Here is a 26,821-nt window from a genome sequence, read left to right on the forward strand (position 1 = left end):
CATGTCTCTTCCAAAATTCCTACTGAAACTTCAGCTCCTGTGTAATGTCCATGTCGCCAGTAGTAAGAGGTGGGCCCTTTGAGAGTTGATTAGGTCATGAGGGCTCCACTATATAAATGGGACTAGTACCTTACAAAAGGGCTTAAGGGGCAAGTTTGGCTTTTCCACCATTCCACCATGTGAGAACATGGCCTTTGTCTGCTCAGGAGGACATAGCATTCAAGGACCATCTTTGAAGCAGAGAACAGGTCCTCACCAGATGCTGAACCTTAGACTTTCTAGCTTCCAAAACTAAGAGAAATTTTTATTATGTATAAATCACCCACTCTGTGGTATTTTGTTACAGCAGCACACATGGACTAAGATACTTGCTAAAATAATTATCTTATATACATGCATTATTTATTTCAAATGCCCATTTGTAGCCAACTGTTAGGTTGAAATAAGTTTATAGATGCTCCCTTACTTAATGATGGTTTGACTTAGTATTTTTCAACTTTCTGATGTGAGAAAGCTGTATGCATTCAGTAGAAACCATAATCCCATCATGAGTTGAGAGACTTACAACTTAAAATAGTTTCAACTTAGGATGCATTTTCAATTTATGATATTTTTGACATAGAATGGATTTATAATGGCATAACCCCATCTTAAGTTGAGGAGCATCTGTACTGTGTTCATAGGCACTCATAGGGAATAATAGAATTGGGAAACATTTTCAAAAGCTATTTCACTTGAAAATGGTTGAAACAGAAATAATCCTCTGCTTAAATTCAGGATTGTCACAATCTTTGGCATTTAATAAAACATACACTATCCCAATATAGAGACATCATTATGAAAATATAAACCAGGCCTGCCTTTTTAATGCTGATACATCTCCCAATTTTTGTGTCATTCCTAATTACTTCCTTAAGTCAAAGTCCTACTTAAATAGGAAGAACAATTTATTTGCTAATTTGTTTCTCATACCTATTAGTAATATGGCTATTTGGTTGAAGTAAATCTGCTATTATATTGTAGTTTTATGTTTTATTCATAGAAAGAAGCTTATTGCTATTATTTTGGGCTTGTAGTAACTTCTGTAAGTAGATTTAATCTCACAGTTTATCTGTGCTAGGTTTTCTTTCCAAATAACATTTAATCTGTTGGCCCATAAATGGGTGAAATATTCGTGAATCATTTTAAGAAGTTTCTTAAATTTATTTAGTGTCTTTTAAGTCGTATTAAGTGGAGGCATATTTATGAATATGTGTGTTTAAGATAATCTTACCAGATCACTTGGTCTTATTCAGTGTTTAAGTTTATGGAAGGTAAAATAAGATGCTCATGAGTTTCTGTTACAGAAGATATACTAACCCCCACACACACAGACAATACACAAAATAATGTGAAATTTGTGAATGTATGATCAGTGGAATTTTATACCTGAACATGAGCCACCATCATTGCTTAGTCTAAAATTTAATGTACAAAAAACTGCCACGTGTGATTGTGATTAAATCTGTTTACAATATCTTTTGTGACTCACATTCCAGGAAAGAAGTGGTTTTTTGTTTTTGTTATTGTTTTTTTTATTTTTTATTTTTTACAAGAATCAAGTAAAAACCACAGAACCTCTATATTTGTATTTGAGTCTGAATCGAACATTTTCACTTGGAAGAATTTTTTCTGAAGTGGGGGAAAACAACTATTTTTGAATGCCTTTATTTTAGGTTAACTTTTTCAACCTTTAACACCCTTATATTAAGTATCTAATATATTAGTGGAACTCCATGGTTTGCATTTATTTCTTCAATTTGCTAAAAAAAAAAAAAAAAAAGTCTACTAAAATTTCAATTTTTAAAAAGCGATTAATGGAATACCTTAGATAAGCAAAGTGTAATAAACTCTTAACTATTTTTAGATGAGGTCTACTGGTATAGATTTCAGTTAATTTTCCTAATGCCTTTTTAAATTCTGGAAAGCCATCTCGCTGCAACCAGATGCAACCAGGGTAAGTAACCTATGTTACTGTGAAAACAAAGCAATATTAACTTTTCCTTAACTAGTGACTTTGATTATAAGTAGGCATAGTAGTGAAGCTGTTTGGCCTGTTTTCTTTCTCCTATATTGCCTTACTAGGTATGATGATAAGTAGTTATTGCCTAATTACAGAGCCCTGCTGTGAAATGAACACAGCCTGCATGTGTCCTATGCCTTTAACCCAGTTTGTATACAAACCAATTAGTATACCAGTCTAAAGCTAGAGTTAATGATTGCACAACTCTTAATTTTAGGTTGATCATTGTCCTATATGTAAAAGCTCTTAGAAGAAAATACAGTAGAAGATCTTCTTGACCTGGATATAGGCAATAATTTTGTAGAAAACACAAAGCAATAGCCAAAAAAGAAAAATAGATAAATTAGGGTTTATCTGATTGAAAACTTTAAAACTTCTGCTACTTGAAAGACATCGTTGAGAAAGTGAAAAGGCAAGCCACAAACTTGGAAATTTCCAACATTCATGAAACATGTATCTGACAAAGAGTTTATATCCAGAGTATATAAATCAGTAATAAAAAAAGAGAACTAAAAAAATATGAACAACAGGCTTACAAGAAAAAACTTAGAGGCCGGGCACAGTAGCTCACGCCTGTAATCCTAGCACTTTGGGAGGCCTAGGTGGGCGGATTGCCTGAGCTCAGGTGTTCGAGACCAGCCTGGGCAACACGGTGAAACCCCATCTCTACTAAAATACAAAAATTAGCTGAGCATGGTGGTGTGCGCCTGTAATCCCAGCTACTCAGGAGGCTGAGACAGGAAAATCATTTGAACCCAGGAGGTTGAGGTTGCAGTGAGCCAAGATTGTGCCACTGCACTCCAGCCTGGGCAACAGAGTGAGACTCCGTCTCAAAAAAATAGAAAAGAAAAAGAAAAAACTTAGAAAATATAAGAATAGCCAATAAGCACATGATAAAATATTTAACATTTTTAATCATTATGGAAATTCAGTTTAAAACCATAATGAGAGAGAGACTTTTGTACATCCAGTAAAATGGCTAAAATTTAACAGATTGAAATCACCAAATGGTGAGTATGTAAACCAATAGGAACTCTCATACATTACTGGTAGTACAACCATTTGGAAAAAGATTTGACAGTTTTTAATAAAGTTAATCATACACATTCCTACTAAGTATTTATGCAAAAGAAATAAAAATGTTATATCAAAGAATGTCTGTGATTCCTTTATTCACAGTAGCCAATAACTGGAAGCAGTTCTAAATGTCTATCATCAGGAGTATGAGTAAACAAATTATGGTATATTTATACAGAGGAATGCTGCTTAGTAATAAAAAAGAATCAACTACAGATACATACAACTAACTTGTATGGATGAGTATTACAGATTTTTTGGCAGAGCAATGAAACCTGTGTGTGTGTATGCGTATATGTATATATCTCATATATACATATATGCGTGTATGCATATGATATATGGTCAGAGGAGAATATCAGAACTGTTGTTGCTTTGGGGTAAAGGGAAGTTTTGGGGGCAATGAAAGTGTTCTGTATCATGATAAAGATGTGTATCACACAGCTAAGTGCATAACTAAGATTGTTCAAAATTATATAGCTAAGATTTGTGTATTTTCATTTATGTAAAATTTACCTAAAGAAAAATAATTTTAAAATCATCATTATCAAGTAGGTAGTGGGTGGCATTACAGATGATAAAAGATTGGCAGAATACTGATAATTGTTGAAAGTGAGTGATAGGTGTAGAGAGTTCCATTATTCTATTTTGTTTACTATCTATATGTTTAAAGCATTCTGGAATAAATGTTTTTTATAAATGTTTTTAATAAATAAAAGTGTGAAAAGACCAACCACAAACCAAAGAGGAATTACTACTGCCTGTTTATTCAGAGAACACATGGAATCCAAGAGGATGTGTTGTCATTCTCTAGGTGATAGACTGAGGAGTATTAAGAATGAAGTGTTGAGAAAAGGCTATTTCAGGCATTCATGAAAATTCATTACATATTTTACTTAGAACCACATTGTTATGTGTATGAAATGATTAGGAGTTTAGACTCTGTATGATAGACCAGAGTTTTTGAGTCCTTGTTTGCCAAGGATTCTTTGAAGATTTGAACTCAGTGTCATTATACATAGCTCTGAAAAAATAATACAAGGGCAATTTTCTGAAAAGGCCAATTTGCTGCTGTGAATGGCACATACTGTGTAATAAGGCTGTTTTAGATTTTTAGAGTGATCTGAAAAAGATTTGTGAAGTTTGAAAGTTTCACATACCAAGAACAAAAATACACTTTCAACTTCCTGGCTTATCTTTCTTGTTCACTCAGAGGGCATAGATCTAGAATACCAAATCAAAAAGGGAGTGAGTATGAGCTGGGATGCTAAACTCTTGAGTGAGTATTCTGTATTCACAGTAGATAGCAATGAGAAGGTATATATGTTCATTTTAGATCAGAAACAAAAGACTGATTTTGAAATAATTGACAATATTTTACAAGGGAACAGGGTTTTAAAGTATTTTATGATCAAATGTCAAAGTGTGTTTGTTTGTTTGTTTGTTTTCATGAATGAAGGGAATAAGTGCCTAACTTGTCTCAGATTTTGGTATCAATTCTATAACTGTTTCCCATAAGAAGAAAGGCCTGTATAAAATAGTATTGAATATATGCAGGAGGCTTTTATAAGGTAACCTTGTTTATGTGTCCATATATGGATTGTATGTTACGACGGCTCACAGCTTAAAAGGTTTCTAGTATCCTGTATCTGTTGAAGTTGGAAGGAGAAGAAAATACGATGTTCTCTAATTTTTTTAAGTAGAAATCTGATGGTTTTAATTTTTTTCTTCCCAGTTCTAGTTTAATGAATTATCTGTTATGATCTAGATCTCTAATTCTTCTCCCTTAATGGTTAATTAGGATAATCCAGAACAGGAGTCCTAGATTAAAAAATAAATTTAAAAAAAGAGTTAGGCAACATTTCTTAGTCTAGGTTATATTCCATTTTCTCGTCAGAGCTATAATTTGCTGCCCTTGACCTCTCTTCTAAGCTTTAAACTAATACTTCAACAGACTTCTGAACAGCATACTGAAAGTTAATATTCCATTGGCATCTTTAATTCAACATTTCCAAAACCAAGCAATTTGCTCTATTGTTCTCAAGCCTATTTCTCTTCCTTTTGTCTAGTTATGACATCACCATTTGTCCAGGTACCCAAGCTGCAGATCTTACTCATCTTTACTCATTCTTCTCTCTTCTCTGCCTGATTAATTGCTATATCTTAGTGACTCTATGTTGTGAAATTTCTATTCTTCCTTTCTAGTCCCACTTCCCATATTGTTTTTTTCTGGTTGATGAGTTTTCTTTGCCCCTTGAAATTTTATTCTTTTCATTTCACACACCACTCTGCATCAGGTAGTATCATTATCATACAAGGAATTAAAAAATGTTCTGTTTCTTAATTTTCAAACATCTAGACAATTTGACTTCATCCTACCTTTGTTAGTTTAAGCTCCTCCCACAGCCTTCACATATTCATGCTTGTGTTCCTGGAGTACCCTCTATTTCTCCTAGAATAGGAACTAACATGTTCCTTCTGCCTAGAAAACCCTCTTTTCCTTTTTTTCTGTTAGATCCCACTTTTACCTTGGAGCCCTTCTCACATTTAACTCTACAAATTGTTTCTGATACGCCTTGTCAGAAATTAAATAATTATTTCCTATACCTTTACTTAGGTCTTTTTTCCTTTTTAATGTGATCTTATGTTTCATGTTACTTTTTGTTTCATTAGATTATGACAAGATCTTTAGGACCATGTATGCAATCTGTTATACATATACACATTTGGTAAGTTGAGTTTGATTCCCCAAATGGATTCTCAGTGAATGTGTGCAGTTATTCAAAAGGTGAACACTGGCTTATCTTGCTACTTTATTGAACCCTAAATACACAAAATTATGCCTTAGGTTTGCCTTAATATGTGGTTATTTGTAGAGTTTGGATTTACACTTGGATGGTGCATGGACACATCCCTTTGTTATCTTCTCACTTTGTGATACAAATTATGATCTGGTTGATCTAAAAAGAGGACATTGATAGTTCATGTTGTAGAAGTGGCTAATAGTCCATTTGCTCTATCCTCTTTTTATTCACTAGCTGAATGTGGAGGGCTTTATGTTAATAGGACAAGATGGGGCCACAGAATGAAAGGAGACTGGGCTTTCAAGTCACCGGTGATGAGACCATCTATGAACATTGGACTATTAGAAACATTAAAATTAAACTGATTGTATTAAACTCTGAGACTAAGGGGTTATAATAATAGCTAATATTGCCCTAATCATCACTGCATATATTATTTTTATTAATGGCTGCCCTCATGAAAACAGTACATGGTTAAACATCTTGAGGAAAGCATGCATGGTTTTAAGGGGATTGAAACCAGATCACATGAAGAATCACTAATGCAATTGTCAGTGTCTGATCTGGAGGAGTACTTTTGGGAGAAGTGAGGAAAAGCAGGATTTTTTTTTTTTTAATTTTTAAAAGGAAGTTAGACTGTCTTTTGTGACTCAAGCAGACAGAGTTGAGTTTGTATGAAAACAAGTTTTTAGCTCATTATAACATAACTTTCTAGCACAGTGGAACAAACTCATAGGAAATGGTATTTTCTGCATATATATGGGGATGTTTACTCTGGGAGACCACTTGTTTAGATTGTTTTTGTTAACAAACTCTTACATTTGTAAAGAGTTATAACACTTTTTAAAAAATACTTTCACACAGATTATTTCAGATGGTCTTCACGTTAGTCCTGTGAGGTGGCATTTTTCTCATTTTGTAGAAAAACTGAAGCGATGTTACATGACATGACCACTTCATCTGAAGGAGCTAATCGTTCCTCTTCTCTTACTTTTTTAATTTCATCAACCTTTTATTCCCTTCACAGCTCATAATAACTTCTGAAATTACATTATTCCTGTATTTATTACTTGTTTGTGGTGGTTTTCACGTTTTAGAATGTGGGTATCTGAGAATAGATACTTTCCACCTGTCTTTTTTACTTGTTACCCCAGTCTTAAGACTACCTGGTACAATGCAGGCAGTTGGTACATACTTATTAATAAGTATATGAATGATTTGTCCTTCATTCTGCTAACAAATGTCAGACCTAAAACCAGAACCATGGTCTTCAAATTCTGTGTCCCTTATACTTTCTGTTGGTAGTAGAACTAGATAATGTAAATTTCCTTTCCATCATAATAATCTATCATTCTGACATTTGCTCAGATTATCTAGTTTGTCCTTCTCCACTTGTTTATTTTTGTACAGGTCTCTTGGTGCATTCCCTCCTATTATTCATTGATTGGATTATTCATTCAATAAGCATTTGCTAATTACTTACCTGGCCTCATGCTAGGAGTTAGGAACATACAAACAAGAAGAAAACAGGAGTCCGAGTCTCAAGGATACACTCCTGTTAACCTCAAACATCTGAAAAAAGCAGTGAGCAACAGTGAAAACAGCTGATTACTATGGAACTTTATCAGACAGAAAGGAAAAGAACATACTTATTGTAAAAATAATAGTTAAAACAAAAATAAAAACTGACCACATAGCAGTAATGCCAAGGGATATAGAGAACAAGAGACAAAAACAGGCTGAGAAAAAGCAAATAAAAGAGGCTGTGTAGAGCAAAGTGTTTGTAAATTGTTATTTATTCATTCATTCATTCATGCATGCATGAATGCCTGTGTTTGCTTTATTCCATAAATACACTGAGAGCCTCTAGAGGGTAAACTTCTGTAAGGTCTAATGGAAGCAGCAAATGGATGGCAGGCAACAGAATGTTTGATAGTACTTAATGCCAATAGAAAGAAAAACTACTATGACGATGAAAAAAAAGAAAAATGAGACTAGCAGTAGAGCCATTGGCATTGAGACTTAGACACGTGTGTGACACTATTAGCATGTACTCTTGACAGTGTTTCTCAAGATAACTGAGATAAAGGAGCATTTTTTGAAACTCTGTCAGGGGTTTATACTTGTACAAAACAGAATAAAAATTACTAGAAAAACAAAATGGAAAATAAATAAAGTACAACCCTGATGTTTTATTATTAGGTCCAATAGATATAAAAATTAATAAATGTTTATAAAACTTGCTAAACACAAACTATAAATTTCTATACCATGGTAACAATAGTTTGCAGAACCTGTTTACTGGTTTTTGACCATATGATTTCTGTATCCCTAAGCCCTTCAGTCTAGGGGAATGGTGATAGCATCATTGGTCATAGGCCTCTAGGAATAGCATAGCCCTATTTCTCTAGGGTTATTTAACAAACTGAATGATAGCACGGTAAATTCATTTAATGTGCCCCTGATGGAATTGTTGTGCTAAAGAATTTATTCATTGTAGAAGTCTGCCCATCAGCAACAAATTAAATTATATCTTATGAAACCTATTGAGGTGGAGAAGAATGGCATTCATTTACAAAAATTTTCTATCACAATCTTTAAATGCTGAAATTTGTCTTGGGGCATAGATAACGATAATTTAGAAATTTATTTTCCTCTGAACAATTCATATTTCAATTGTGATGGGTAAGATTATATGAATGTAATATTTGTGAAAAATAATCACAAAATAAAACTTGGGCAGCCAACTAGCCAAGAGAGATGGCATTTGGAGAATAGTACCAATATAAGTCCTGTGGAGATACTTCCTCTGCCATTTTAAGATGGAATACTATGCAGCCATTAAAAAGACAAGGTCATGTGTTTGTGGGAACATGGATGGAGCTGGAGGCTATTACCTTTAGCAAACTAATGCAGGAATAGAATACCAAATACCACATGTTCTCACAAGTGAGAGCTAAATATAAGAACTCATGAATACAAAGAAGGAAACAACAGACACTGGGGTCTACTTTGAGGGTGGAGGGTAGGAGGAGGGAGAGGAGCAATAAAGATAACTCTCGGGTACTGGGCTTCGTACTTCGGTGATGAAATAATCTGTACAACAAACCCACGTGACACAAGTTCAACTATGTAACAAACCTTCACGTGTACTCCTGAACCTAAAATAAAAGTTTTTCTTAAAGATTTTTTTTTTTCCAAAAAAGCAGTTCCTTCTGCTCAATCATGGGAGGATACAAAGATTAGGAATTTATTAAAAACAATAGAAACATTTCAGCAGACAGTATCCTGCCCCACCACCTTTTCTTTTTCTTTCTCACTTCTATATTAGCTAACCTATACCTTTTCTCCTTCTGATGTTTTGACCTAGTGTCATCGTAAAGAAATTTAAAATGTTAGTCTTAGTTATATATCAGTTTGTTTAAATCTGTTTTCAAAGGAATGCTGTCTAACACTTACATTTATTATTGGCATGTACAGTTTTAGAAACTAATATCAAATGAGTGATAATTTAGTTGCCATTTGACTATTTAATGGTGGGCATTAGAATTATTTGGGATGGTTGGATAACTTGCCAAAGGTTCAGAGCTGGATTTGGTGAATTAAAACACTAATCTGTCCTACCTCTTAGTCCCCTTCCCCCACAAAAAACCCCAGATCACTAAAATGACACATAAAGGGACTGAAACAAATCCAACAAGCAAAAACTAACTAGGACAAATAAATATGAAAGGAGATAACAGGTGTACAATTGTCAACTGATTTAGCAGAGAAAAGCAAGTTGTAATCTTAGTTTATTGAGGTGAAACCCACGAAGAAGCTGGTTTGTCTGCAAAACCCTCGAAAGCCATGGGAAATACAAACACTAGGTGCCGCCGTGTAGCTCTGAAAACCAGAGGAATGGTTGAAAGTCCATATGACTTAGCAGTTGTGTTCCCAAGTCCTCTTGTGCACTGTCTCAGTCAGCTCAGGCTGCCGTTAAAAAGCACCCACCATAGATTGGCTTAAACAGCAGGAATTTATATTTACAGTTCTGGAGGCTAGAAAGTTGAAGATCAAGGTTTCTGCTGAGTAGGCCTCTTCTTTTGGCTTATAGGTAGCCACAGTCTTGCTGTGTGCGCACACAGAGAGAATGTGCGAGTGCTCTTTTCCCCATCCTCAGGACTTTGTCTAACCCCAGTTACCTCCTAAAGACCCTGTCTCCAACTGCTATCACATTGCGGGTTAGGGCTTCAGCATATAAATTTGTGGGGGAGGGAGGGAGGTAAAAAAATACTTAATCCTTAACACACACCATACTTAAGTAGGGGACTTATTGTACACCCTAGCAGAACAAAAGAGAAATCAAAGCAGATAATCTCTGAACTCATAAAGAGCAAGAGAAGGCATGGGACTTAAAAACAAGGAGATTAAACCAAAGACCATTACTGAGCAGTGAGGTCTCCACTATGCTTCTTAACACATTGATCCTAGAATGCTGAAAGTTTGGCTCATAGTACCACTTAGGAGACTGGAGAATTTTTTTCTAAGCAAAAAGACTGGTTCAAGAGAAAATGTTCATAGAACTGACATTTGGGAATCTCCACAACCATGAAAAATTAGTTCAATACCTTTTGTGGCTATTGTGAAGCTTACTCACATACACAGAATTTCCTTTCAACATTTTTGTGTTTGAGGTTTTAATATGAATGAACATAAAATTGTTACCAAACAAAAACATCTCAAATGAAAAAGTTACTGACTCAAAGGAACAAATAAAAAGAAACTTCAAGGAAACAGAGACAGTTCAGAAGTAGGGAAGTAAAACTATATTTATATAGTTTTTTGTAGTTTTAATATAAATACAGTTTTATGAAGGTGAGAGGTCCTCCTACTTCAAGTGATCCTCCCACCTCAGCCTCCCAAGTAGCTGGGACTATAGGCTCATGCCACTATACCCAACTAATTGTTGTATTTTTTGTAGAGACCAGGGTTTTGTCCTGTTGCCCAGGCTGGTCTCTAACTCCTGGACTCAAGTGATCTGTCCATCTTAGCCTCTCAAAGTGTTGGATTTACATGTGTGAGCCACCTTGTATGGCCTCAAAAAAACTATAATTATGATTTGTAAGAGAGAGAAAAGAACCAAATAACTGCAACAAAAATGCCCACTTCAGAAAGGGAGAATGATGAAATAAATAGCAGTGATTGGTCAGTAGTAAATACAAAGTATTTCTGGACAAAAAGAGCAAGGATTCCTTTCTCCAAGGGTGGAACAATTTCGTTGATTAGTTGCTCTAGCAGTCCATGATTCTTTTCTGTAGGGGTGTCTCCTTTGTTAGAAAAGGTGTAATTTGGTATTTTTTCTAGAGTACAGTTTGAGAGTATGCATTAAAATATAAAACTTGCTCAATCTTCAGCCTGTTAATATGGTTTCTAGGAGTTTCTCATGAGGCTATAATTGTAAAGTTTCACAAAGATGCATGCACAAAAATAAACATTTTTTAGAGTGAAAAATTGGAAACAACATAAAAGTCTATAAAAAGGAGAATGGCAAAATATATATTAAATTTAACAAAACAAAACAAATAATGCTATACCATAGAGTTCCAAAAGGTTACAGAATAATATTTATATAGAAATTCATTATATAAAATATTTAATAAACAGCTCTCCAGAAGGATGTTTGCCTAAATGCTATCAGTGATTTTCTTTGGGTAATGGGACACTGGGAAATTTTCACTTCTTTATATTTTTTATAATGAGCATATATCAGTTGTACAAAAATCAAAATACATTTTATTGAAGCATGTGGGTTTTGAGTAGCCTCTTGTGAATTATTTGTTTGCTTTACAAATTATCTGTGTTTAATTTTAAGATCTAAATTTTGGCTGGGCATGGTGGCTCATGCCTGTAATCCCAGCACTTTGGTGGGAAGCTGAGGTGGAAAGATCACGTGAATCCAGGAGTTCAATTCCAGCCTGGTCAACATAGAGGAGGGAGGGAGGGAAAGAAGAAGAGAGGGAAAGAAAAAGAAAAAAGAAAAGAAAGAAAGGAGAAATTTTCCCCTTGCCATTAAGTATCTTTCTGAATCATCTGTCTCAATACCAATTGCAATTTGTTCAGGAAATCATCTTATTGTAATAATAATAGTAGTCTGAAATGACCAAATTGGAAGCATAGATTAGTCTTATTCTATTACAGCAAAATCAAAATGAGGTCTTACTTGACATACTGATTACATTATGTAGCTTTTATTTACTATAGGTAATAACGAGGTATAATGTACTGGGCTGCTTTTAGTATTAGATAATTACTACAACTGATAATGATTATATAGGGTATGATTATTGTTGAAATAATTAAAGACCTAGTAACTTACCTAGGCTCTCTAAGTCTTAGCTGACTCATCTGAAAATGAGAAGAATGTGGACGAATACAGCAGTTTGTTGTGAGAGTTTAATGTGGTACTACTACATGTAAAGCACTTTCAACAGTGCCTGGAACCTCAAAAGTGCTGTGATTATCTGTAAGTTTGAAAAAAGCCAGTAACCCAGTTGTATTTTCTCAAGTGAATCTGTGATTTTACTTAGGTTATATTTCATGTAGGATGTTTCTTTCAAACAGTAATTTCAGGTTTATTCTTAAACTTAAGTTCAAAAATTGTCTTCTATTGTAGGATACTGTCAGAATTAAGAAATGACATTCAGGAATGAATTTTATAAACATTACATTGTCATTTTAACTAATGTACCCTCTTCAAATTTAGTTTTTATTGGACCAGTTAGGGAATTGAGCCCACTTATAACAAATCACTTAGTGATTTATATTAGTTTCACTTTGCTAACATTACCAGTTCTTTTTAAGCAATATTTGTGTTCTAAGTTATTAATAACTCCAAAAATTTTATTATATATTTTAATTCTAAACATTTTTGTTTTATTTGTGTTATGTTTACCTCTTCCCAAGTCTAAATTGAATATTTTCAGTCTCATATAATTTTTTATCATTTTTAAGTCTGGTTATTTGCCTGGTATATATCTTTGCATATTTTCTCATATATATATTTCAAATAGGATTAGGTATTGTTTCTGATCCTATGAAATTCTGTGTGCATCTAGATTTACGGAGAATACAAAATTAAAGTCTGTTGTTAATACTTATACATTAATTATGTGGTAAGTCTACTCATTTGTTAATTAGCTGCCTTACATAATTTCATATAGTACTCATAATTTCTGAGTCATGTAATGATTTATATCACAGTTTGGATTTGTTTTTAAGGAAAAAACACATCTTTCATGTGATTTTACTTATTCTCTTGAAAAACAGATGAAAAGTAGCATAATTAAAAACAAGAATAACAGACTATCTTAAGTAGACATGGACTGCTTGGTCACTTACTCTCAATATAGACTCTCTCCCTAAAAATGTTTTAAATAAGAACAACTATAAAAGATATAAATCTATTTTAAAATATTGGGTGTCAAATGAGTTCATATTTAAAGGGGGCTTGGATATAAATAGCATTCCAAATCTGAGAAAATATCTTACTTGCCTTTAATAACTTAATGAAAAATTCATGAGTAGCAATACATATTTTTTAGTTTTGTTTCCACATCAGTGCACTGTTCTGGAACAGTATTTGGCTCATGGCTATTGGAGATACTGAGGCTGCAAAAGTTGAATATTCTCAGAAAGCTCTATTCAAACATCAAGTGCTTGGTCCATGATAACTAGTTGATAGTTATGTGAGCTTTTTCTGTAGCACATCAAAATAAAAATAGATACATTAACTTTATACACATTTATATTACCTGTTACATAATATTTCTTGGACTCATTTCATAGATTTAGTTTTTGAATCTGTGGTAAAATCTTGAGGTGACAACAATTAATAAATCTTTCCATTTTTTTAACAATGCCTTACTAGGAACGCAAGTAATCTATGATGATAGTTGTTCATCAAGCAGATATTTTACATTTCTCAGTTATCATCTAATAGCTTCATTGCTTCTGTTGCGGCAACCTAATAATAATCATTTTAGTGAGTAATTTTTCTGAACTTAATTTTGGAAAAGACATCATTTTCTGATTAATTTTTCAATTTTGACTAGTTGTTCTTAAGTTAGATTTCTTGTCATATACTCTGTTGAACTTGGGGTTAGGAAATGTATCTTGGCTGATTATAGAAAGGTGATTTTAGTGATTTTTTTCTCCTAAGCCTTCATTTTAGAGAACTTCTCATTTTTTCCTTTTGTAACTGCTTCGATATTTCTGGACAAATGAATTCTACCAGCTACTCTCCTTGTTGATAGATCATCTGCTTCAGAGCCGTAATATCATTTGCTTATCATTCCTTGTAGCATCAGAGGCTCCTTGAAATGCTAGATACAGAGAAGGAACTGTTAAAAGAAAAAATAAAGGAAGCTTTGATTCAGCATTCTCAAGAACAGAAGGTAATACTTTCACTGTGCTCAGAGTGTAGAAAGAATGTGTTCTGTTACCTCAAATAATACATTTAATGTTTTTACAACTGTCTTATCATTTGACAGGAAATATTGGAGAAATGTTTGGAGGAAGAAAGGCAAAGAAATAAAGAGGCATTAGTATCCGCTGCAAAGGTATTTCCATCTGTAATAGTGGGTTGCTTGTAAGTGGAAATAAAAAAACTGAATATATTAATAGTATGCTGAATCTTTTATATAATGTTTCATTCCATAAAAATCAACATTTTTATTTTTTTATTTACTTTTAAACTTAAGATATGACTACTTATATTCTTATTAAATTCACATCACACAATATAATGGTAGCATTGAAATGCTTTACCATATAGGTTATTAGTTACTTGTTATAAAGAACATATATGTTGGGATACTAATATCCACCTGCGATTTGTTGGATCTAATTAGAGGCTGTGTGTGCATCTGTGTATCAAGGTAAGTAATTTTTAAAGCCAAGTTTAAAATAACTCATCTAAATCATGTATTCATAGATATAAAATATACACACACCAACAAATACACTTTTAACACTTACTTTTGAGTTTTAGATTTAAAATTAAATTTAGCAAACAAATATTGAATGTCTCATATCTATGTATCACTATGCCAGGGTTAAATTTAAGGGTAACTATGATTTTGTCTTTTTCTTAAATAATTTATAATCAGATAAGAAAAATATTATTTATATACCAAGAGGGCAAGGAGGAATGCATTAAATTATTATGAGTATGTACATCATATGTCTATGTCTTCGAAGTTTTTAAACAATAAATTACTTTTGAATTCAGCCTGAAAGGATGGCTAATATTCTGAACAGAGTTTGAATTTTATTCCATAGGGTAAGGGAGACATACTGACATTTTAAAAACATGTTTGTGATGTAATGGTAATTGACATTAACTTTTAGGAAATTAGAGGCAACAAAAGCTAGAGGCAGGGAAAGAATTCATAGAATGCATCAAAAGTCTGGCTACGAGATAGTGAGTGGTAGAAACAGACCAGTAGTAGTAGTTTGGAAAGGAAAGAAATAGGCAAATTCTGGAAATATGGAGAAGATGGAGTCAACATATATGTTTGATGTGAATAATATAGAAGGTGGCCAAGTTGTATACTGCTAGAGTATAGATTTAAGAACAAAATGGAAAGTAGCACTCTTTCTTTGGAATAGAGTTTGAGGTGATTTAAAGCAAAAAGTCGAATTTTAGAAAATTTGTATCTGTTTTCCAATATGTATGTTCCTGATGAGATTTATGGTAACATTAACAAATGTGATTTTAAAATTTTGGTACAAAGAAGTGTGTCAGCATCTAAAGAAGACATGTAACTCAATAAATCAATATTTTTCCCATAAAAATGTTAAAAATTATGTATCGATAAATGATTCATTCAGAGTACAAGAAAGGACCGTAATATAATAACATGAAAATTTCATTTGACATAATTTTATTTTCATTATGCCAACTAACCTTTAAGAACTAGTCCTTGTCAAGTTCTGATGTGAAATCATCAGGAATATCTACAATTATCTAAACTGGCTACTAAATACTCAATTTTTCCTACTACCTATCTGTGTGAGACTGGGTTTTCTTTATATACTTCAACTAAAAAACACCATTACAGATTTCACACAGAAGGGAGAAATAGGAATTAATTTAGCTGTCTTGTATTAAGTCAGATATTAAAGAGGTTTAAAGACACATACAGTGGAATTTTCCTTTTTTAATTTTGGAAAGCAGTTATTTTTCATAAAATATATTAATATCAATGCAGTTAATGATATTAATTTTAAATGAATTAATTTTATTTTTTCTTGAATTTCTAATATGGTATGTATTAATATATATGATCAACATAAACAAAATCTCTTTGATATCCTCAATAATTTTAAGATTGTAAAGGGATCCTTAGACTATATAGTTTGAAATCTGCCACTTCACCCTAAGACCTGATTTCTTTGAAGATTAGAAATGCCATGGAAATTAAGTAGGAATATTTGTATAAAAAAGAATAATAGATTTTATTTTACAGCAGTTATTTACTATGCATAAAAACAGCAATGTGAGAACTAAACACTATAGGATCAAAGTTTTTTTATCTTTTAGGTTAACCAAGTCTGTCTTACTCAAGAAATCATTATGCAGTCAATCTTTCAAATTTGTTCTGGTCTTTATTTATTTTGAAGCTTGAAAAAGAAGCAATGAAGGATGCAGTTTTAAAAGCCATAGAAGAAGAAAGAAAAAATTTGGAAAAAGCCCATGCTGAAGAAAGGGAATTATGGAAGACAGAACATGCAAAAGATCAAGAAAAAGTATCTCAGGAAATTCAAAAAGCTATACAGGAACAAAGAAAAATAAGTCAGGTTAGTAATATTAACTGTTTGTAAATTTTTTTTTCTCATTTTTCTCAAAATGAAGTACCCTTACTCTTTTATTTTACTTAAAACAACCTTAGTAGATATTTATGACTTTTTAATTTTTAATTTTCATTTTGATGTTAATATTTTGAATTAATCATTTTTAATATTTTAATGTGCTTTCATCTTTCTGATATTGAAAACTTAGTAACTGACCATTTTACCCTTTTACTTTATTTTCTAAAAGGTCAAAACAAAATTTATGTTTAGTAATTGCAAATACATTAAACTTTGTGTTATTTTTCCTTTTCTCATACATAGAGGCAAACACACCACACACACATGCACACAAACTCAATCAATACAAAATAATATATTTGTGTAGAAAACAATTTGATTCAATTAATTTATAATTCTAATTTGTAAATCTCTATACCTATAGTTGGTAACAATAATTAATAAAACCTCACAAATATTCCCTATAGTCTCATAAAGATACATAACGATCAACAGGTGTGGCCTACATGCAAAATAACTTTTGATTGTTTATCTGAACAATTAAAAACACTACCTTAGTTTGTTTTTCTGTGATTGAATTTGCACAGTCCTATTTTATAATTAGTCTTTTTATATATATATAGGCAGAAGTACTTAAATAAATCTTTCCTTAAGTATCAAAAGCAAAAGAAGTCGGTTTCTCATGTTCAAACTGTTAAATATACTACAATTTTTCATTCACATTATAAATGCAGCTAAAATGACTAACCTTTCAGATCAACCCAGATTTTTTTATGACTCATTAATCTTAATGAAGCCTTAAAAAGCTCAGAGTTTTTAATACCCCAGATAAAAGTTACATTTTTTAAAGATGTCACTTGTTTATTCTCAGGAACACACAGTTACCCATTTGTTATAAAAATTAAACAGATCTGTAGGTAGCATCTATGGTAAGATAACAGTACTACAGTAGCAGATCTTTTTTTTCTTGCATTTTTTCACTAAAGCAGTATTACCTTTTAATTCTTACTATAATCTATCAATAAATGTATATTGAGTACTTATTGCATATAAAATGTTTGTCACTTCAGTTGGTTGGAATTTCATGCCAGTAAGGTCAAGTTCATTGGCTAAGTTCTTATTTGGGAGAGTTTATTTAAATTTGTTTTATGACCCCGAACATTCCTGTAACCTCACATAGATGTGGGCCATTCATCCCTTAAATTGGGTAAGAAGGCATGAAAAAATCAACACATATTCATCATCCTAATGGAAAAATATATATCTTAAAGAGCACACTTCTCTGCTGATTTGTCAGGAGTCTACAAGAAACATGCAGTATATGATACACTACTTTGAAATTTGTCCTCTGTAGGTTCAGAATATGGTGAAGGCAATCTAAACATGTCTTGAATAAATTACATTAATTTCCTTACACATGTTTGCACATTTTGCTAGAAAGTCTCTGCCAAGTTAAATTATATATCTCTATCATTTGGGTGGATTTCACGACATTTATTTCTTTGTTTGGAACACTGTTCCTTATTTATTTTTCTTGACTCTGTATGTTGGTTTCTATCCATTAGAAATAACAGCTACTGGCCGGGCGCGGTGGCTCAAGCCTGTAATCCCAGCACTTTGGGAGGCCGAGATGGGCGGATCACGAGGTCAAGAGATCGAGACCATCCTGGCTAACACGGTGAAACCCCGTCTCTACTAAAAAATACAAAAAACTAGCCGGGCGAGGTGGCGGGCGCCTGTAGTCCCAGCTACTCAGGAGACTGAGACAGGAGAATGGCGTAAACCCGGCAGGCGGAGCTTGCAGTGAGCTGAGTTCCGGCCACTGCACTCCAGCCTGGGCTACAGAGCGAGACTCAGCTACTTCTCACCTCTCACAGTCTTCATTGACTGGCCTTGTACTGGTGAAGAACCACACCCATCAACCTGATCAGAGATTTTGTGGGCCTCTCAAACCTTTATGCTAATCCACACTGCTGTGTTTGTTGTTGGCACCCCAAAGCTGTCTAAAGTACATGGTGTTCCAGTGCTCGCAGATAGGTGAGACAGAAGCCAGTCTCCCAGGAGCCCCTGGAAAAATTAGAACTTTGGACATGTAGTCCAACTCTTTCCCTCCCCAGGGAGAAGCTGCAATCTGAGGTTTTTTGCCCTCTTTCTTGGACTGAGCAGGGGGATGGGCTATAGCAACTGTTTGCTTGTTAATTTAATCCACCATCTTTGTTCTCACTGGCCCCTAGGCATCAGTAGTATGCCAGGTCCTGTTACTGCTCTGAGATAGGTAAGACAGAAGTGGATAACCTGGGCAGTTTCTAGGAAGGTTGATTGGACATGTAATCCAACTTTCTCCCCACCAGAGAAGTTGAGAGCTATGGAGTTCCTTTGGATCATATGGCACTGTATTGGGTATAGGGATTGTGGTGAGAGTTAGGTCTTGAGTTTTCCTGCCAGTTTCAATGTAGTTGGTTTCATGCTTGCCCAGGGTGAAGGACCCTCTCAATTTGTGTCTGAATTTTCCACAAAGGGTATTTGTGCATGCATCGTTGTTAATTGAGTGTGTCCATGGAAGGACAAAGGATCCAGGGTTTTCCTGTTTCACCTCTTGTTGACATCATCTGGTATTTTAATATTTTTCTAAATTCCCAAGGTAAAGGAAAAAGTAAATTAATAATGTATCTGATTATGATCATTAAACAAAATGAAAATTATGCTAGTTGTAAAATACCAGCTACAAGAAAAATAAGCATGTAGGAAACATGCAGTAAATATCCTTGAAGGGTACACTTCCCAGAAGATGCTTTTAATGACTTAATTGTATTTGTCCAAAATTTTCAAATAAGTTTATAGATGGCATTTATTAATTAATCATATTAGTTTCCTAGGAAAAGCCAATTGGAAAAACTTTTATATTACTACAGATTGGTTTGTATAAAGTCCCATGAGTTTAATTAATTGCCCTAAATTAGTTTTGTTGCAAGAATAGAAATATAATTTATAAATAGACTTTACCCCTGGGCTGCTAGTGATAGGAATCTGAAATACTGCCTCTTCATTCTGTGCATATCCTGGAGGATTTTAACTATGAGTTTCACTTTTATAATTAATGTCCTTGTTACTTCTTTTTTTTTTTTTTTTTTTTTTTTTTGAGACGGAGTCTGGCTCTGTTGCCCAGGCTGGAGTGCAGTGGCCGGATCTCAGCTCACTGCAAGCCCCACCTCCCGGGTTCACGCCATTCTCCTGCCTCAGCCTCCCGAGTAGCTGGGAGTACAGGCGCCCGCCACCTCGCCTGGCTAATTTTTTTTGTATTTTAGTAGAGATGGGGTTTCACCGTGTTAGCCAGGATGGTCTGGATCTCCTGACCTCGTGATCCGCCCGTCTCGGCCTCCCAAAGTGCTGGGATTACAGGCTTGAGCCACCGTGCCCAGCCCCCTTGTTACTTCTTTTAGGAAAATCCCTCAAATAAAGGGCATTACAAAAGCTGACAGATCATTATCTGATAACAATAAGGGAAACAATAATAGTTCCCCATATTCAAGTTTCATTAAGTTGCCTTTATTCTAAGCAAATATATTAAGCTAGTTTAGCTAAAAAGGTATTTTTATTTATTTTTGTTTTTGTTTTTTTGTAGCTTTACCTGCAGAAAATAGTAGCAGTAAGATAACAGCAGAACTGGTGGTGGTGGAAATGGCAATAATTAACAATACTGACTTATTAATTCAATTCTAAGTGCTGAGCACTTTTCTAATTTTTTTAGATGTTTCATCTCAATTCCTCACAACCACCTTATGAAGTAGGTACTATTATTATCCCCATTGATACAGATGGGGAGACTAAAGCTTACAGAGATTATGTAACTTGTTTTAGGCCATGTGACTTTTTAGAAGAGTCAGCAGGCAGTATTCAAGTTCAGGCAGCCTAACCCCTGAGGCCTTGTAATTTGCCACTACTGGATTCTATCTCCCTGTGTTCTCATCTTAGTATAAAGTACAGATTTATGTCATTTATCATTTAATATTTGAAATGATCCTAGGAAATTAACAGATAAGTTGTATAGGCAAAACTTTAAGAAGATGTTACTTTTATGTATTCATCCATTCTGTAACATTTATGGCGCCTCTGCCATGTATTGGCACTGTTAGACGTTTCTGACACACAACATTAAGCAAGATAGACAAGGCCCCTGTGCTTTCATAGAGCTAACATTCAAGTTGGAAAAGAGCTATGATAGGCAAGATAATGCCATGTGGTGCTGTGGGCTAGGAAGAAAAAATTCGGGGTTATATATTTAGCTGACAATGGTTGTAGGGGATTTCTTTAGACAATATAGTTAGGAAAGAAGCCAAACTCAGTAAATTTTCATTTCATATAATTCAATTTATATGAGATTCTAGAGAAGACAAAAGTGATATGAGAGAAGACACATAAGTAGTTACAATATCTAGGGGCAGGGCAATTTTTTGAGGGCGATGATAATGTTTTATATCTTGATTGTGATAGCGCTTCTATTTGGCAAAACTTAGCAAATTACACACTTAATATTTGTGAAAATTATATGTAAGTAATACCTTAATAGAGCTGATTTTAAAAAACAAATGACTTTCAGAATAACTGGATGGATGGTGATTTTGGATGTAATTTCATTTACTGAGGTGAGAAAAGGTTAAGTTTCATGGGGTTAAAAAATCTAATTTGTGACCAGGTGCGGTGGCTCAAGCCTGTAATCCCAGCACTTTGGGAGGCCGAGACGGGCGGATCGCGAGGTCAGGAGATCAAGACCATCCTGGCTAACACGGTGAAACCCCGTCTCTACTAAAAAATACAAAAAAAATATCTAGCCGGGCGAGGTGGCGGGCGCCTGTACTCCCAGCTACTCGGGAGGCTGAGGCAGGAGAATGGCGTAAACCCGGGAGGCGGAGCTTGCAGTGAGCTGAGATCCCGTCATTGCACTCCAGCCTGGGCTACAGAGCGAGACTCCGTCTCAAAAAAAAAAAAAAAAATCTACTTTGTGTGTATTAAATGTGTGATGCTTATTCATGAGCCTAGAGGAAATGTTGAGTAGGCAGTTAGAAATATAGACATGGAATTCAGGGGAGTTGTCAGGGCTGGAAATAGAAATTTTGGATTAATAAGCATATAGTTGTTATTTAAAACCAAATAAATAAAAAGGAAATATTTTCTGGATAGGGTTTTATGACATTATTTTATGGATTGTGTCCATCTTCTACCTAGAAAGAATATGGCCACTTTAGATTAACGTGTAATACTGTAAATAGTTTCACACATAACAGTTGTACTTCAGATGAAATAATGAAAGTGTTAAACTTATTGGTGCTGTCTGTGTCACCCTGTAACCCATGATTGAGTAGCCAGGCATTCATCCAGACTTTCTAGGAAGCTCAGGTCACCACTATGAACAGCAGCTTCTGCCACTTTCTACTGAGCCCCTGCCTAGATGCAGAGGCCAGTGCTCATTCTGTTGGAATACATAGAGCCTGAAGAGGCCCTCTCCAGGGACCTACCAACTGTTCTGAGTATTAACTGAAGGGACTGACTTTTTAAAAACTTGGAAGCCATTTTTAAATTCTAAGGTGTAGGTCACTTCACAGCACTTGAATGTTCTTTTAAAGAAAACTAAAACCATAATTAACAGCAATTAATGTATTTCTTTGTCTACTAAGTCACAGTAGAAATTAGGAAATGATCTAGTATGGCAACACAAAAACATTGTGTAACTTAAGCCACCTAAATTATTCCTGAGAAATGAAAAGGGAAAAATCAGCTTCTGCTTTAGAATTTACCTCTAGATTTCCTCTCTGCTAGTACTGGATTTACTGAGGAGATAAATGTTAAACTGTGACAGAAAACCGAGTACCTAAGGATTGTGGTAGATAATTCTCAGAATTTATTTGAGAGATGTTTTCCTTTGGCCTTGATCGCAAGTTAAGACTAAGTCTTAGCATTGATTGTAGATTGTACATTTTTTCTGAGATACTAAAAGAAAATTTATGACCTTGGCTTATTGAGTTTCATATTAAATTAATTCTGAGTCACTTAAAAGTCTTTGTTAAGTAACAGAAAGGACGTTTGTTATTGACACCAAAGTAGGCAAAAAGAGGATAGTCATTAATTTTGCTGTTCTAGCAAAGTCCTGTAAAAGAACTCCAGTGCATACAGACACTGAAACGATGTCTGACGTTGGAAGCTCTTCATAATAGTTTATAACCACAGCCACTGTAATTTGGGGTTATGTTTTCCCCAGAAGCCACAGACATTACAATCAGTGGTTAAATTTTCCTTAAGAAATTTAGTACTGCCACCTGACCCCTCTTTTAAAAAAGGAAATAGCATTTCTATTTTAGCTTAGCAGGCTAGTTTCACAACCCTGAAGTTTTTCTGTGCTGACTTCTTTAGTTTTGATTCATTCATTCATTTTTAAGTTTTTATTTACAATACTTTGATAGTAACCTAGTTGATAATAAAATCATAATGACATTTTAAATTATCAAATGTATCATATCTATAGAGAAATGATACCTTTTCATCTAAGTCCTTTCTTCCATTATATTTTTCTTCAGTTATAGTCATTCAGTGAGATGTCTGTAACACAACATCTGCCAAGTTCTCCAGTCCAAAGAATGAGAATTCATCCTAGATTTTCCCTTTTGTCCTCATTTGCATATCTTTTTTATTTTATTTTATTTTATTTTGAGATGGAGTCTCACTCTGTCACCCAGGCTGGAGTGCAGTGGTGCCATCTTAGCTCACTGCAACCTCCACCTCCTGGCTTCAAGTGATTCTTCTGCCTCAGCCTCCCGAATAGCTACAACTACAGGCGCACGCCGCCATGCCTGGCTAATTTTTGTATTTTTAGTAGAGATGGGGTTTCACCATATTGGCTAGACAGGTCTCCACTACTGACCTTGTAATCCGCCCACCTCACATCTTTTTAATTATCAGAACCTTTCCATTTTACCTGAAAAATAATCCTTAAACATATACACTTACTTCAAACCTGTTATCTTTGTCTCAGTTAATATTTTTATTGCTTACCTTGACCTCCTATATAGACTTCTTTACCTCCAGTTTTGTGCCTTTTCAACTTGGAGCAAAAAATGGATGTCATTCTCCCACTTGAAATTCTTTAGTGCCTCCCTGTAGCCTGTAAGATAAAAGTTCAAACGACTTAGCATAAAACATACATCTTTCATTGATCTGGTCTTTACCTGTCTAACTCATCTTCTGCTGCTGTGTTTCACATTTCATGCTTTTAGAAGCAAATGGCTGGTACTTATAGTGTGCTATTTTATGGTCTTGGGCCTTGGTTCATACTGCACCATCAGCCTAGAATCCCATTGCTTCCTGCCTGGCAAAACCCACTCTTATTTCATAATTCACCATTTTTTACCCTCCATAAAATTTTTATTTCCTCCTTGCAGATTAAATCAAGAGCTCCTCTTGAGCATTCAGTATATAACTATACTACTGCTCAGCCATACTATTATAAAAAGACCTATGTCTTCTCCAATAGATTACCTTGAAAGAAGGAGGTGAATCTTAACAAACTGCAATAGATTTAATATATAGGACCAGCACTTTCAGGTCTCTAAATGAGATTAATAATACCTGCTTTGCCTAGTTGTTGTGAGGCCCTTAGAAACAAGTCAAAAAAGAAAGATAATAGATTAGTGAAAAAGCTTAGAAACCATAAATAGCATGCACATATTAGGTGGTATTGTGACAAAGCAGGAAACCTTGTCACATACTATTAAAGGAGGTGAAGCGTTTAGCCTTGAAAAGAAAGATAAAGCCATATTATTCACATATTTGCATGCATATATACTTTGATATGTATGAATGTATATACTTTATGTATGTATACTTTATGTATAAAAGTATATATGCACATACTATATATACACATACAAAAGTATATATACTATGTATTTATTATATTTTAAGGAGACATACTAATCTTTAAAAAATCAACTGGGTCTCCAACAACACAATTTGGCTCTTAGAGTTTTGGTAGCTTTTAATTGGAACATTTTACCAAGATTAGCGTTATTTAAAATAGTGCTTTGGATGTTATTATCCCCTTTTTGAAGAAGTATTCATCACACTGTCAGTTGGATGCCAAACTGAACTGATTCTTATTATTGTTACTCAATGAAAAACTTGGAAAATACTCTGAGAGGTCAAGGATAATTACTTTTAGCTTCAGAAAAATGTTTTCTTTGAACAACTACTGTATGTTTGCGCTACAGTGATGAATGGCTGCATGAATACAAGTAGAATTTTTAGGTCATAGTAAAGTAGTACACTCTCTTTCACTGGTCAAATAGAAGCATTACATTTAATTATACCATTCATATACATTCAAAATATGCCATGTTTTCAAAGAGACATTTCCAAATCAGAATGAAAATGTCTTAGACATTCATTTGTACCTCCTCAGCATCTATTCCTCTGTTCCCAATGTGATAGTTTATTTTTTAGCAATGTGGTTTAGAGGAAATTTAACCTACTTTCTAATTTACATATAGGTACTTGTTGATCTAGGCTAATAATTGTTTTCCATCCCCAAGGATGGATACATAATTTGAGCCAAGCTCTTCAGACGCAATTTGAGGACTTGCCTCCTCAGGTATATAAACTCTGTTTTTCACAGTAAGAAAATGAGAAAACCTTTAAAGCTGTTAGTAATTGTCTTGGGACCATATATGTAGAGCTTTTGAGAAAATAGAAACAACATCATTGGCAGAACTAAGAACTGAAGAAATTGGTATCCCAATCACATTGTTTGCATGCTAGATGGAGCCCACACTAAAGTTCTTTTATGTTCTCTCATGAGACTGTAACTTTCTTTTTTTTTCCCTTCAAGTCAATTTGTGCGGAATTTTCTGTTACTTGTGATCAAAAGAATTTTAACCGATTGTCAAATAAATGTGCTAAGGGGTAAAGAGGGTTAGATTTGAGTCCTAGCTTGTGACTCATGTAATTTTGACCAAGTTTTAAAAATGTATGAGGCTCCACTTTCAGATCTCTAAATGGGATTGATAATACCTGCTTTGCCTAGTTGTTGTGAGGCCCTTAGAAACAAGTCAAAAAAGAAAGATAATAGATTAGTGAAAAAGCTTAGAAACCATAAATAGCATGCAAATATTAGGTGGTATTGTGATAAAGTAGGAAACCTTGTCACATACTGTTGAAGGAGTTGAAGTGTTTAGCCTTGAAAAGAAAAAAAGATAAAGCCACATTCTTCACATATTTGCACACATATATACTTTTATATGTATGTGTGTATATACTTTATATATGTATACTATATGTTTATGTATAAAAAATATATATACATATACTGTATATACACATATGTGTATGTGTATACTTTTATACATATTTCTCTTTAGTTATATATCTATAGATAGATATATCTATATATTATATATGTGTATATATTTTTATATATCTATATATTATATATTACATTACATATTATTTTATATATTATATATATCTATAGATATATATGTGTGTGTGTATATATATATTTTTTAACTTAGCTGAGGAGGGACAAATTAGAGGAAGTAGGTGAAAATTTTTAGCTCACTGCTGTCTTTTGTCTCTTAACCATGGGGATACATTCCGAGAAATGCGTCACTGGGAGATTTTGTAATGCAGATCTCATGGAGTGTACTTCTAGAAACCTAGGTGATATAGCCTACCACACACTTAGGTTATTTAGGTATAGTCTGTTGTTCCTAGGCTACAAACCAATACAGCATGTTACTGTACTGAGTACTATAGGCAGTTGTAACACAATGGTAAGTGTGTATCTAAACAAAAAAAGACAACAGTAAAAATACCTATTATAATCTTAAGAGACCAATGTTGCATACACAGTCCCTCATTGACAAAAATATCATCATACAGTGTATGACTGTACAAGCTGAAATTATGAAATCACAATTGATCTGGCAAAATGTGCATCGTTATATCCAGGATTAAAAAGATGGATTGGGTGGAAGGT

General features: G+C 33.9%; 1 protein-coding gene across 19 annotated transcripts in view; it reads left to right on the top strand.

Moving 5' to 3' along the window:
* The window catches only part of CCDC91 (coiled-coil domain containing 91), a 375,497-nt gene that overhangs the window by 261,475 nt on the left and 87,201 nt on the right, over positions 1 to 26,821 (top strand). For all 19 annotated transcript variants that reach the window (XM_021922136.2, XM_003906161.5, XM_021922146.2 and 16 more), the window contains 3 exons: positions 14,286 to 14,378; positions 14,475 to 14,543; positions 16,609 to 16,785. In XM_021922136.2, the coding sequence (XP_021777828.1) occupies positions 14,286 to 14,378; positions 14,475 to 14,543; positions 16,609 to 16,785 (339 nt within the window). The remainder of the gene's footprint in view (positions 1 to 14,285; positions 14,379 to 14,474; positions 14,544 to 16,608; positions 16,786 to 26,821) is intronic.

This window comes from Papio anubis, chromosome 9 (assembly GCF_008728515.1).
Source record: "Papio anubis isolate 15944 chromosome 9, Panubis1.0, whole genome shotgun sequence".
Taxonomy (NCBI): Eukaryota; Metazoa; Chordata; class Mammalia; order Primates; family Cercopithecidae; genus Papio; species Papio anubis.